This window comes from Procambarus clarkii, chromosome 53, assembly GCF_040958095.1.
Source record: "Procambarus clarkii isolate CNS0578487 chromosome 53, FALCON_Pclarkii_2.0, whole genome shotgun sequence".
NCBI lineage: Eukaryota > Metazoa > Arthropoda > Malacostraca > Decapoda > Cambaridae > Procambarus > Procambarus clarkii.
The window spans coordinates 28,509,783-28,522,566 of NC_091202.1; the positions used below are offsets into that span (position 1 = coordinate 28,509,783).

The following is a 12,784-nucleotide window of genomic DNA, read 5'->3' on the forward strand; positions in this document are numbered from 1 at the left end:
CTATGCTAGCCTGGACTAGCTCCACTAGTGTTCACTGGCTTGTATGAGATCCACTAATGTGTACCTCAGCTTAAACAAAAGCCAACACCTGATTAGCAAGCCAGACTGGGGTTTTTAATATATTTTTCTTTAAGCCAACATCTGTTTAGTTATTACATATAAGACGCATTAAAGATCACGTAAGATTTTTCTTTCCATAAATTATTTATTCTGCATTATATGGTTCGTGTGAATGACAGCCGAGGGTTCTCTGAGGCGTATCTCCAGGTAATTACTCATTGCTTGAGGGAGACATAATTCACCACATTCAAAACAAATATATATAGAGTTATTCATGCAATTTTATTTATACCGCACCCAAAAGAAAACCATGTTTGTACAATAACAAATTTCAGTACACATTCTGGCGATCACTAACGATATTGATTCCAGAAATTGATATCTAAATTACTCGAAAGGTCGTGATTTACTTGCTCACCTCTGACCTGCTGGGGGTCAAAGGTCACCTTTTCATCCCCACCTTCCTCTCTCCCGTCCTTCTGGCTATTAAAACCATCAACTTGGGATAATAACAGTGATGTGGATCACTGCCGCAGGAGGGCAACGTTGGCTTCTCCTGCTTGACGTACATTGTGCGTCTGTGCGTTCCTTCAGCTTGACTGAGAAACTTTACAAGCTAAACCTGTGTTCTAGCTAACTGTTGTGGATTTACTGTGGCTTTACATCGAGTATACTGACGGTAATTGCAGTGTTAGCAGCATTGTGAAGACAATGGCGTTCAGGATTCTTTTATATCTGTTTTGTGGATAATTGTTACTGAAAAAGGATTATAGGGTCTAGAGTTAAATTATATTTTTTTACTTGCGTATGTGACTCAGTGTGGCTCAGCTGGGTGTGGCGTGGGTGAGTGTGGTGTGGCTCGATGTGGCGTGGGTGAGTGTGGTGTGGCTCGATGTGGCGTGGGTGAGTGTGGTGTGGCTGGGTGTGGCGTGGGTGAGTGTGGCACAGCTGGGTGTGGCGTGGGAGAGTGTGGTGTGGCTCGATGTGGCGTGGGTGAGTGTGGTGTGGCTCGATGTGGCGTGGGAGAGTGTGGTGTGGCTCGATGTGGCGTGGGTGAGTGTGGTGTGGCTCGATGTTGCGTGACGCGATATTGCATCACATGGTGTGACACGACTCACAATTCATTTTTACAGCTTAAAAGCTTTAGTTCGTGTTCCTTCATTGTAAAAGCACGCAATCAAGCGAACTGCTGATACTGCTGCTGGTGGGGGGTTAGTAATGGGGCTGCAGCTGTTATTGCTGCTGCTGCTGCTGCTGCTGCTGCTGCTGCTGCTGCTGCTGCTGCTGCTGCTACTGCTGCTGCTGCTGCTACTGCTGCTGGTGGGGGGTTAGTAATGGGGCTGCAGCTGTTATTGCTGCTGCTGCTGCTGCTGCTGCTGCTGCTGCTGCTGCTACGTTTACTTATGTTGCTTCTGCTACTGATTCTGATTCATAAGCTATTTTCACAACTTTTGAATGGCAAAATGAGGACGAGTTGGATACTTCTTCTCGCCTCGTATCCGGACCAGGTGACAGCTTTCACAGGTGATTACATAGTTTAAAAGCCTGTTTATCTTGATACCTGGCAGAGTTCCCCCTATCCATTAGAGCAAGGCCAGTTTAATAAATCCAACAGTAACTAGTCAATTCCTTTCTTGAAAGCTTTTTACTGTTATTTCAGACATATTTCTTATTTGTGGGATGTAGGTTGAAGAGTTCAGAATCCCCTGATATTCTCACACCTATTTCTAATCATGCCTATGAGGCCCGAGTTATTCTATCGGTTTATGTTATATTTCCAGCTGTATTTCTCACTCTAGTATGTTGTATTTTCATTGTAAAAGGCTTCGAGCCTAACTGATTCAGTACGTGCCTTAAATATGTCATTGTATATCCTGCTCGTCTCTGTTCCAATGATTGGAATTTGAGTGTTTCAAAGTAAAAATATTAAATCAAGATATCATAAGAAAAAGAGTATCAAGCAGTTTGACATCTTCTGGCTCTCCTAAGGTTTATTGAGTGTCTCCTCGTTAGCTCTTATTATCACAGAATTTCTTTGAATATATTTTTCTTAAAGATAACCTCTTACACCAAATTCATTGCATCACTGTACTGCCATGTTTCTTTTTTTACAATATATTTTTGTGAGTTTTCTTCTGCAGCACAAATAGTTTGTTTTCTGTTTGGGCTGGGACAGCGTAATCACTTTGAAGTTAGTTGTCAGTAGTTGATGAAAGGAGTGACTTGATTTGTATTCCTCGTCGCTCCTAAGTTTCCAACTGCAAGCTGTGATTCTTGAGAGGGTAGCTAATTACCTCAATAAATATTGGTCGTCAGTGCTGAAATCTTCTGTCATCAGACCAAACCTCAGAGAGAAACGTTTACCAAAAATATATTTACATAAATTCGCAAATTCGCCTTTTGACAGTCTTGAGCCAAAAAGACGCCTGATTGATGTGACTGTGTAGGTTATATATGGATGTGTGGGTGTTGTGAACGTGTAGAGGAATTAGTCATGTGGATATGAGGGGTGATGTTGACATGTGGAGCATGTGACAGTAAAGGTTTATGTTGGGAAGGTTTCATACTCCGTAACGGTGGTGTTCACGGTAGTGGTGTAGTAACACAACATTCGTCCAGAAGCACTGGTCGAGGAAGACAAAATTCATCAAGTAAAGCTGGTCATGACTGTCTTCTCACGCTTTTAGCTGGTTGTAAAAGTTGTGGAATCAAGCCATGAAATGAGAATAATAATAATAAAAAAGCCACATTAAATTTATTAACTACACAATGTTCGATAGCCATTGCAATGTCCCAAACGATCACAGCTGGGTTTCAAGAATTGTGGGGCATTTCAAAACATTTGGGTTTCCATTTACAGCTTTCCAAGGTTTAATTTTCCAACGCAACAAGTGATTCCTGGTCTCATAACACCGGGCTTCCCGCGCTCATCGGGAAACGGCGAATTGCACATGATTTTGTAGCCTGTCCTCATAAACAAGGAGGAAATACCCGTTAATCCAACAACCAAAACCCGCTGTTAATGAATGGGAAACAATATACACACGATTCACAACAGTTGACATGTATAGCATGATGCTAAAAACGGTCTATCTAAACCTATATATATCTGTCTATGTCTATTTGTCTCTACATGGTAGGCGGTTAGACGCTTAAGGCTAGTCTCACCCAACTTTTAATCATGTAGCATGTGAGGTATGGGGTTGTCATTGGCTCCAGTGTCACACTTTAAGAAATATTGGTATCTAATCCCCTTCCCCCTCCAACCCACAGCTAAGTTCATGAATTCAAAATTGAAATATTGGATATGTGGTTCCGTAGACGTATTCAGTTATTTAAGTGCTTCGTTACATAGTTTGTCTGAGAGAAAGAGAGAGAGAGGGAGAAGAACAAGACGGACACAGCGGAGAACAGAGGGGAAAAGGAGAAATGTGTGAAGAGAAGAAGGAGAGGGAATAATGTTTGTAGAGAAGGGATGAGAGAGAGTGAGAGAGGAAGGTGACAGGTGGAGAGGAAAAAGAAGAAGAAGCAGAGAGGTGGTGAGAGAGGGGTCTGACTGTGAAAGAGGATTGAGAGGTTGACATGGGAGATGTTACGGAATGAAAGGTGGAAAGGGTGTGAGATCGAGAGATAGGAAGCGAGGGTTGAGAAGGAAGAAGAGGGGGTAGAGGAGAGAAGAGTGGGGGAGAAATTGGAGATCTTGAGGCGAAAGTTGGAGAAGGAGGGAAGATAGGAAAATATATTTACGACAATTAGCAGTTGCTATGATAAGGATTCGAACCAATGCTCAGGGTACTCCCAAGCAAGCACCTTAGACCACTACACCACGACGGGGGCAAACGCAATGGGACACAACTGAACCTTCTGAGGTTCATATAGAATGTTTTTTTGATCATGAAATGGTAAGAAAACATTGGTATAGTGGTCAAAAGCGTTTGCACTGGAGCATAGCATAGCATGAACCCAAAGCATAGGTTCGAATCCACCTAATGGCTATTGATTTTCTCATTAATTGAAGGCCAAATATATAGAAGAACAGACGGATAGATAGATTGATGGAAATATGAAAAAATAGATGAATAGATGGAAAAAAATGATAGAATGCTGCTGGATTGATCGAGAGATTGATGGATAGATGAATAAACGTATAGGTAGATTGGTGGATAGATTGAGATATGGGAGACAGATTCCTGGAGCTTCCGGTATCCCCAGAACTTAAACGTCACTTCTTGGACCTTCCCGTTGACTCTTGACCCCCTCTGGTAATTTCCTGAATTTTGCTGATGTCTGGTGTGTTGCCTCCAGGAACTTCTTGTTGCCTCCTGAACCTTCTCGTAGCCTCCTGGACCTTCTCGTGGTCTCCTGGACCTTCTCGTGGTCTCCTGGACCTTCTCGTAGTCTCCTGCACCTTCTCGTAGTCTCCTGGACCTTCTCGTAGTCTCCTGGACCTTCTCGTAGCCTCCTGGACCTTCTCGTAGCCTCCTGGACCTTCTCGTGGTCTCCTGGACCTTCTCGTGGTCTCCTGGACCTTCTCGTAGTCTCCTGGACCTTCTCGTAGTCTCCTGGACCTTCTCGTGGCCTCCTGGACCTTCTCGTGGTCTCCTGGACCTTCTCGTGGTTTCCTGGACCTTCTCGTGGTCTCCTGGACCTTCTCGGGGTCTCCTGGACCTTCTCGTTGTCTCCTGGACCTTCTCGTAGCCTCCTGGACCTTCTCGTGGTCTCCTGGACCTTCCCGTAGCCTCCTGGACCTTCTCGTAGCCTCCTGGACCTTCTCGTAGCCTCCTGGATCTTCTCGTGGTCTCCTGGACCTTCTCGTGGTGTCCTGGACCTTCTGGCTGTCTACATAACCCTTACGTGGTTGTTTGGAACTTTACAACGTCTCCGGGGAAGTTCCCATCACTTCCTGAGACTTCATGTCGTCTCTTGAACCTTTCCGTCGATTCCTGGAGCTTTTCGTCGAGTCACAGAACGCCTCAACTTTAAATGAAGAAATATTGACACAACATTTCCCAAACTGGCTCTTCCCGACACATTTTTCCGCCGTGCGGTTTCAGTGCAGTTTTTCCTCAATTTTCCTGGTGGACCCGTGCAGTTGTATTCTTTAGATATTTTAGTGTTTCCTCAAGAATTATAGCAAGCTGTTTCGAGGCGGTCAAAGACGCTTTTCGTTTTCTTTCCTGGGAGACGCGGGAACTAAAGTGCTTTAATTGCATAGTTAAGAGAGTCTTGCACTGTGTTATAAATCGAGAGATTTAATAACACAGATAAAAATGTGATATGCAGCTGAGGTGAAGTGAATTATGTGATATTCACCTGAAGTGAAGTGAATTATGTGATATTCACGTGAAGTGAAGTGAATTATGTGATATTCACCTGAAGTGAAGTGAATCAGTCTCCGTGGTGTAGTGGTAAGACACTCGCCTGGCGTTCCGCGAGCGCTATGTCATGGGTTCGTATCCTGGCCGGGGAGGATTTACTGGGCGCAAATCCTTAACTGTAGCCTCTGTTTAACGCAACAGTAAAATGTGTACTTGGATGAAAAAACGATTCTTCGCGGCGGGGATCGTATTCCAGGGACCATAGGATTAAGGACCTGCCCGAAACGCTACGCGTACTAGTGGCTGTACAAGAATGTAACAACTCTTGTATATATCTCAAAAAAAAAAAAAAAAAAAATTATGTTATACTCACCTGAGGTGAAGGGAATTATGTGATATTCACCTGAAGTGAAGTGAATTATGTGATACTCACCTGAAGTGAAGTGAATTATGTGATACTCACCTGAGGAGAAGTGAATTATGTGATATTCACCTCAGGTGGGTACAAGCGTGCTATTCACCTGTAATAAGCGAGATATTCACTTATCGTTCTTGTTGATACTCGCCTCGGGAGGAACATTCGATATTCATCTGAAACTGCCGTTAGTCTTCGATAAGGAATGATACCCAACGAACACATATATCAGTTCCCCTCCACTCCATTCGTCTGTAGGAAGAGAATGTCAATGTTGCTCGAAAAAGAAAAAAATCATCTATATATTTGAGATAATTTCTGGCAAAAACAATCTAGATTTTTTTTTATATTTGCTCCGATAAAAGTTCATAACAGATATATTTTCCCCTCGAAAAAATGCAAATACATGAATTAAAAGCAAAATGTATCTATGTTTTGGCCTTGATAGTTAATAAATAATAAATAGTTATTAAACAATAAGCAAAATATGAATAAATTATTATTTGTGGTTAGAGTTAGTAATAGTCGATGCAGTGCGGCAGAGTTAACATGTTAATCTTCTAAAATACGATTAAGGACACGCAGCTGGAAGGCTAATTTGCATAAGAACCTTAGTGTGGGAACTCGAGGGAGGAGGTGTGTGCTGGGAAGCGGAGAGAGAGAGGGGGGCAGGGAGCATGGAGTCATGTCTGGAATATCCCGCACGAAATCATGACAGCATTATAGTTGATGACAACAATATTATTCGTAAAATGCTGCTAAAACTAGCTGATGCTGCCAACGCTACACATCAAGCTAAAATTACAAAGTGCGAGGCATGCAACATTAAAAATCGATACTTACCCTACCATACCATACCCTAGGGAGCCGGTCGGCCGAGCGGACAGCACGCTGGACTTGTGATCCTGTGGTCCTGGGTTCGATCCCAGGCGCCGGCGAGAAACAATGGGCGGAGTTTCTTTCACCCTATGCCCTTGTTACCTAGCAGTAAAATAGGTACCTGGGAGTTAGTCAGCTGTCACGGGCTGCTTCCTGGGAGTGGAGGCCTGGTCGAGGACCGGGCTGCGGGGACACTAAATAAGCCCCAAAATCATCTCAAAATAACCTCAAGATAACCATTCCTGCGTTACAAACACAAAAATGATTCAGTATTCCGGTAAATCTCACAAAATATCTCTGCTGTTCACTCAGGAAGGTTCATAATGGAACTGTAAAAATAAAAATGTAGGTTTTTATTAAGATACCTAAATACACCCGCATTCAAGAAGCTTCCGAAAACTATATGAAGGATTACATAGTTTGTGTCCAGAGATACCTATGTTAATATAAAAATGTCCATCTGGAAGATTAGTGGCATATTATCATTAGCCTGCACTGGCAAACTTTTCACGTATTAATACACGAGAGCGGATGAGGAAATTACAAACCTCCCGGAACATCATACCAGCAGATGTGAAATAACTAGTGACTAGTAGTAGGCATCCATCAGTTTCAGAGACTATCTTGAGGTTATCTTGAGATGATTTCGGGGCATTTTAGTGTCCCCGCGGCCCGGTCCTCGACCAGGCCTCCACCCCCAGGAAGCAGCCCGTGACTAACACCCAGGTACCTTTTTTACTGCTAGGTAACAGGGGCATATGGTGAAAGAAACTCTGCCCATTGCTTCTCGCCGGCGACTGGGATCGAACCCAGGACCACAGGATCACAAGTCCCGCGTGCTGTCCGCTCGGCCGACCGGCTCCGACACTATGTATCTCTGGACACTATGGAGGGGCGCTCTGGTTGTCTGTCTGGAGTGGCCTCTCCAGGGCGCAAAGCCAAGGTAGGTTGATACGGGGCGAGAAGCTGTCACCTATGCAGCAGATATTCTAGTGGCTAGATATTCAATAATGACGTGAGATCATGACCCGTTTCCTGATCACAGAATTTACACATGGAGTTCTGAAGATTTGCAGACTCGATACGAGCAGCCACGTGCCATAGGTAATAGTAGACTATTCATATTCTGATAGTTACTATAACACACTCTCTTCTGATATAGGTGTTTGCATTAAAAAATATATATTTTTTAATACTAATGCCTTCAGTTCTTTGAAAAAGTGTGATTTCTCTCCTATCTGACCTGAATGTTTTAACTATAACGAAGGGAATACCAATTGTTCTTGTTGAACTTCATATTTGTTACATGATAATTTAGTACCTATGAATGTTATTGTGATGATTTTTCCCAGTGAGATGTTCATGAAAACGTGATTCTAATCCCTTAAGTATGTGCATCAAGCAAGTCATTTATTTGCTATTAGAGTGGGAATCCAACTCTGCCCTGGCGTTGTTTCCCCTCTCAGTCTATTTTCCACTCTCTCTACCAATCTACCAATCTCATTTTCCCCTATCTCTCCCTCTCTTCATATTTTTCTTGTCTTGCCCTCTCTCCATTCTATCCTCCTCTCCCTTTCTCTTCATATTTCTCCTCTATACCTCTCTCTCTTCTTCCTTCTTCTCAAAACTCCCTTCCCATCCCAATCACCTTTCCTTTCTCCCTTATCATTCAGCATTACCCCACCACCTTTTCTCTTTCTTTCACTCTCTCAAAAACAAATGTCATACTGTAACTCAAATTAATTCCGGGTTAACGTTTTCGAGTTGCATGAGATAATATGTTAGCACGAATCACTTTCGTAATGAGTGAAGAAAAACAGTTTGCCTGTTTGCAGTGCTGGAGAAGCTAAGTCTCTCAGAACTTTAATGCAAATTGTAATGTTGACTCTTATTATTATCTCTATAATACAGGGAAGCTTCAGTTCGACCCTCATTTTAAAGAGTCTTGTGTTTCTTAGGGCACATAAAATCACTCATGTTATTATTTATTACTTCTAGTTTGCTTAGAGAAATGATTCATGTCTAAGTCATGGTAAACAATAACTCATCAAGTAAACATCATCGAAATATTGTTTATCTAAATTAATTTATTAATGAAAGCAATATTGTTACCAGTAACTGATTTCTGGGGATTAAGTGTTTCTTATATAAAATTATATTGACCAGACCACACACTAGAAGGTGAAGGGACGACGACGTTTCGGTCCATCCTGGACCATTCTCAAGTCGATTGTCACGACTTTAGTACTTAAACGGTATTGTGACTCATCGCCTGCATATAAAGATATTATAAGAATATGGGAGTGGATAAAATAATTGCAGAGATCTAGTTGTCTCATACCTGCAGGTCTAAAGGGGTATAAGGACTGTTCAATGAACGAGAGTGTGAAATCATTATCTAGTTTGAATATTTGAATTAGAGCATATACGGTTATTTTACGGTATACGGCTGCGTATACCGTATATCGTATACCATATACGGTATACAGCTACAGATATTTTCTTCCACGTTTAACTTACTCGTGTTAGTGAATTATTCCATTTGTGAAAACTAATGGAAAGAATTAACGAGGACATGCAGAAAAAGCCACCAGTGAGCACGAGTAGTTGAAGGAGGTTTCTAACTTGGTCAGAATTTTTATTTGTGAATTACAAAAGCCTTTAAATTAAAGGAAACCTGAACAGTGTATCAGAGTCACTGGTGATATGAGTGATATGGTGAACTCTCAACTATTGGTGAAGTTGTGAGTGTAATAGAATTTGTAACGGGTTCAGGCTGCTACGGAATTATCATAAGATGAGTATATGTTGATTTTATGTAAATGTAACAGGAACAGAGAAAGGAAAACTCTAAGGGAAATCCTATTACTTTCACGTGTTGTGTGAAATTAGAATACTGCAGTTTTGATGTGAGCCAGTTTAGCATGCAGCTTCGTATAAATTAGCCTCTGGAGCTTAGGTAATCAGTGCGATTCCATCAAGGCCTGACTAATAGTTCAAATTTGTAACAAAATATATATAACATTTGAACCAAATATAGAAAACCAGGGTGTGCTGATTTTTCTTAATTTCCTGACAACGAATAATATAACAGCATAATATTTGCTAGATTTTTCGTAGAAAATATTACCACGACCTCTAACACTTAATTAATAATTCTAGGTACCACATAGAAGTCAATATCGACAATATAATGTGTAGTTGAAAAGGTATATTTTACATATGTAAAAAAGGTGCCAAATCTTTCAGGTGGATCCTGGTGTACTTAAAAAGGTCCGAGAAAGATCTCTTTGTGTTAAGGTCCAAGAATTAACCATAGGAGGAAAAGGCCTCGTATCATTTGACCATAGATTATTCCCTCTGAGCACATTGCATGTGAAGGCGCCAACGTTTACAACAATACTGTAAGAGGAAGATGTGCTTTCCAGTCTTTCAAAGTAACGTAATTGACTGGGAGTTAGCTGCCTACACACGATGGAATATTTGAAGGAATGAATATCCACTGAGGCAGACCCCCATCAAGTGACAATCTACTAAAACTCAAGCTAAACGAATCATAATAAAAACTCAGCTTGCCACCTACTGACACTCAGAAAACATACAGTAAACCTCGTACAAAAACCTACTGAAACTCGATCAATTCCAGGAGAATCAGAAACTATAAATAATTAAACACATGGAACATCGACCGATTTAACACATAGAACTCCATGGACTAAACCCCACACATCAAACTAAGTCCAATAAATCCTCATATTTGAGGATTTAACGTGACTGACGTTCAGATTAGCAGCTCTGAAGTACGGGCGAACGTCGCTCTCCTTTCCGGAAACGTTCATTGTCCGATCCAATTACAAGATATATAAAAATAGGCAAAGTACATTTGCCTAATGGAGTATGTAGCATAATTAACCTAGTTCCTTCATGCGGGGCTCCCGTACACTATTAATTTCAAGTTTTGAGGACGAAATGCTGTCCATCACAGTTAATTGCCTTTGGTCACCGCTTTACTGGGAATTGGGTGCGACAAATATACATGATGAGAGAGAGAGAGAGAGAGAGAGAGAGAGAGAGAGAGAGAGAGAGAGAGAGAGAGAGAGAGAGAGAGAGAGAGAGAGAGAGAGAGAGAGAGAGAGAGAGAGAGAGAGAGAGACAGAGACAGACAGAGAGAGAGAAGCACAATTTACCTCTGCAACAGCTTGATAAAACCAACAGGTTATATGCAATATTACTGCAACTTTTCACTCGCTTCACAACCTCATTAAAAAAATGGTTTCCCTTGCCTGCTATAAATTCCCAGGTGAGGTGATAGCGTCAGATACATAATGAGGACATAATGTAGGCGACGAGGCTCCTGGCACAGGAGCCAGGAGCCCCGACATCTTCCTCCCTAATGACGGGGCTCCTGGCACTGGAGCCCCGCTCCTGTGCCAGGTAAGTCCACTACGGGCTCACCATAGCCCGTGCTACTTCGAACATTTTGTTCTGAGTCTAGGCACTCTAGGAAAATGCCTAGAGTGATGTGGCGACGTTTCTGGTTTAGAGTATTGAGCACAGTGGGTAATATAATTTTTTTTTCTCTTTGGCACTTTAATTTTGTACCTATTTATGCAGGCTGACATGTGAACTTTATATAAATACCACGCATATATTTTTTAAATGTTTTATGACGGCTAAAGTGAAATGAAGAAAACTTATATTATTTTTATTGGACTTCAGTAATATTCATAATTGCAACAGTTTGTTTATACTCATAGTAAATAAATAAGTGAACCTGAAATAATCAGCATTTCTGGAAGGGCCCGGTTACTTTTGTTTTGTTACCTATTCTATGTTATCTCAGGAGTTATCTAGCAACCTTGGATCGAAGGGAAGCAGGATGTGTTCAGGGACATTCCGAGGTCAGTAACATTGGCTGAACACACACTGAACATAAGTACTATCTCCAATACACTGACTTTGAAAGTGGTGGGTCTTCTGTTTTCAGATATGCCTAAAAAAAACTTGTAAATACAGGGGGCTTAGGACAAGTGTTATAGGTTTTTTTACATATGGACACTAAGGTGTCCTACCTTGCTGGAGGCTCGTTTAACGAGGCCTTGTTGCAGGTCTTGAAGAAGCTGTCGTTCAGTCTTGAGAGTGCATGCATTATGCATGGTTGCGTGCGGCTTGTTTGTGTGTGTGAGTGGTCGAACGTTTGTGTGTGTGAGTGGTCGAACGTTTGTGTGTGTGAGTGGTCGAACGGCATGTTGATGCATGGCGATTGGTCTGGTGGAGCCTGGGAAGTGTAGCTACCGTGAAGAGGGGAAGGAATGGGGAATGGGTAGCGGTAGAGGAAGTTATTCCCTAAACTGGATTATAGTCACTACTGCTTACCGGCCTTATAAAACAAACTCACCGTAATGTACTTATAACAAAATGCTCTGGTATAAATTCTCAATAATTGAGTGTATAGTTGTAGTCAATTGACGTAATTGTTCAGTCTGCTCTAGAATATAATTATCCTTTCCTTTATAAACATGCAGTTTGAGTAAAGGTTTCCCCCTTCCCGATGACTGTTGACAAGCATCACTGTTGACAAGAAACAGCTGATTGTTATTCCTTGAGGAATAACTACTCGATGTTATCACTTGGCAGTGATGGACGAATATTGTGTTCATGGCGTCGGCTGATGGGTTCTGTTCCTGTTTTGCATGGCTCACGTTTTCTATAATCGGATTTCAGGATAATATGAATTGCATGTTTGAATTACATGTGTGTTGTTTGCTAGGTAGTCTGCAGACAGTTATCCTGTGGTTTGATGTCTTGCTATTTTGTATAATAGTGAGAGGTCGCCTCCCCTGATTTGTGTTCGATATCGAAGCGGACTTTGGGAGTGGTAAGTTCTTGTTTGAAATTCAATTTGGCACTGTGACGTCTGAAGCAATAGCGGATATAATGCTCGATTGCCTTTGCATTTACCGGTTGACGCAATATTCGTCTAAGTCTGTCCTTTTATTTATAGTTCCTGTGTGCGTGTTTCTAGTTTGGTGTTTTCTAGTCTTATTCTAGTCAATAAAATATACAGTTCTCTGCTTCTTTGTACCTGCTGTATTTCAAATCTTTCCTGGTT

The 12,784-nt window shown here is 41.7% G+C and overlaps 1 protein-coding gene across 1 annotated transcript; it reads right to left on the reverse strand.

Moving 5' to 3' along the window:
- Positions 1-1,237: 1,237 nt before the first annotated feature.
- Positions 1,238-11,828, reverse strand: LOC123767269 (neuromodulin-like). Its single transcript, XM_069304977.1, has 5 exons — positions 11,745-11,828; positions 11,128-11,206; positions 9,014-9,121; positions 4,296-4,899; positions 1,238-1,484 (listed from the first exon to the last, which is right to left on the reverse strand). The coding sequence occupies exons 1-5, from the start codon at positions 11,826-11,828 to the stop codon at positions 1,238-1,240; spliced, it is 1,122 nt and encodes a 373-aa protein (XP_069161078.1).
- Positions 11,829-12,784: the final 956 nt, after the last annotated feature.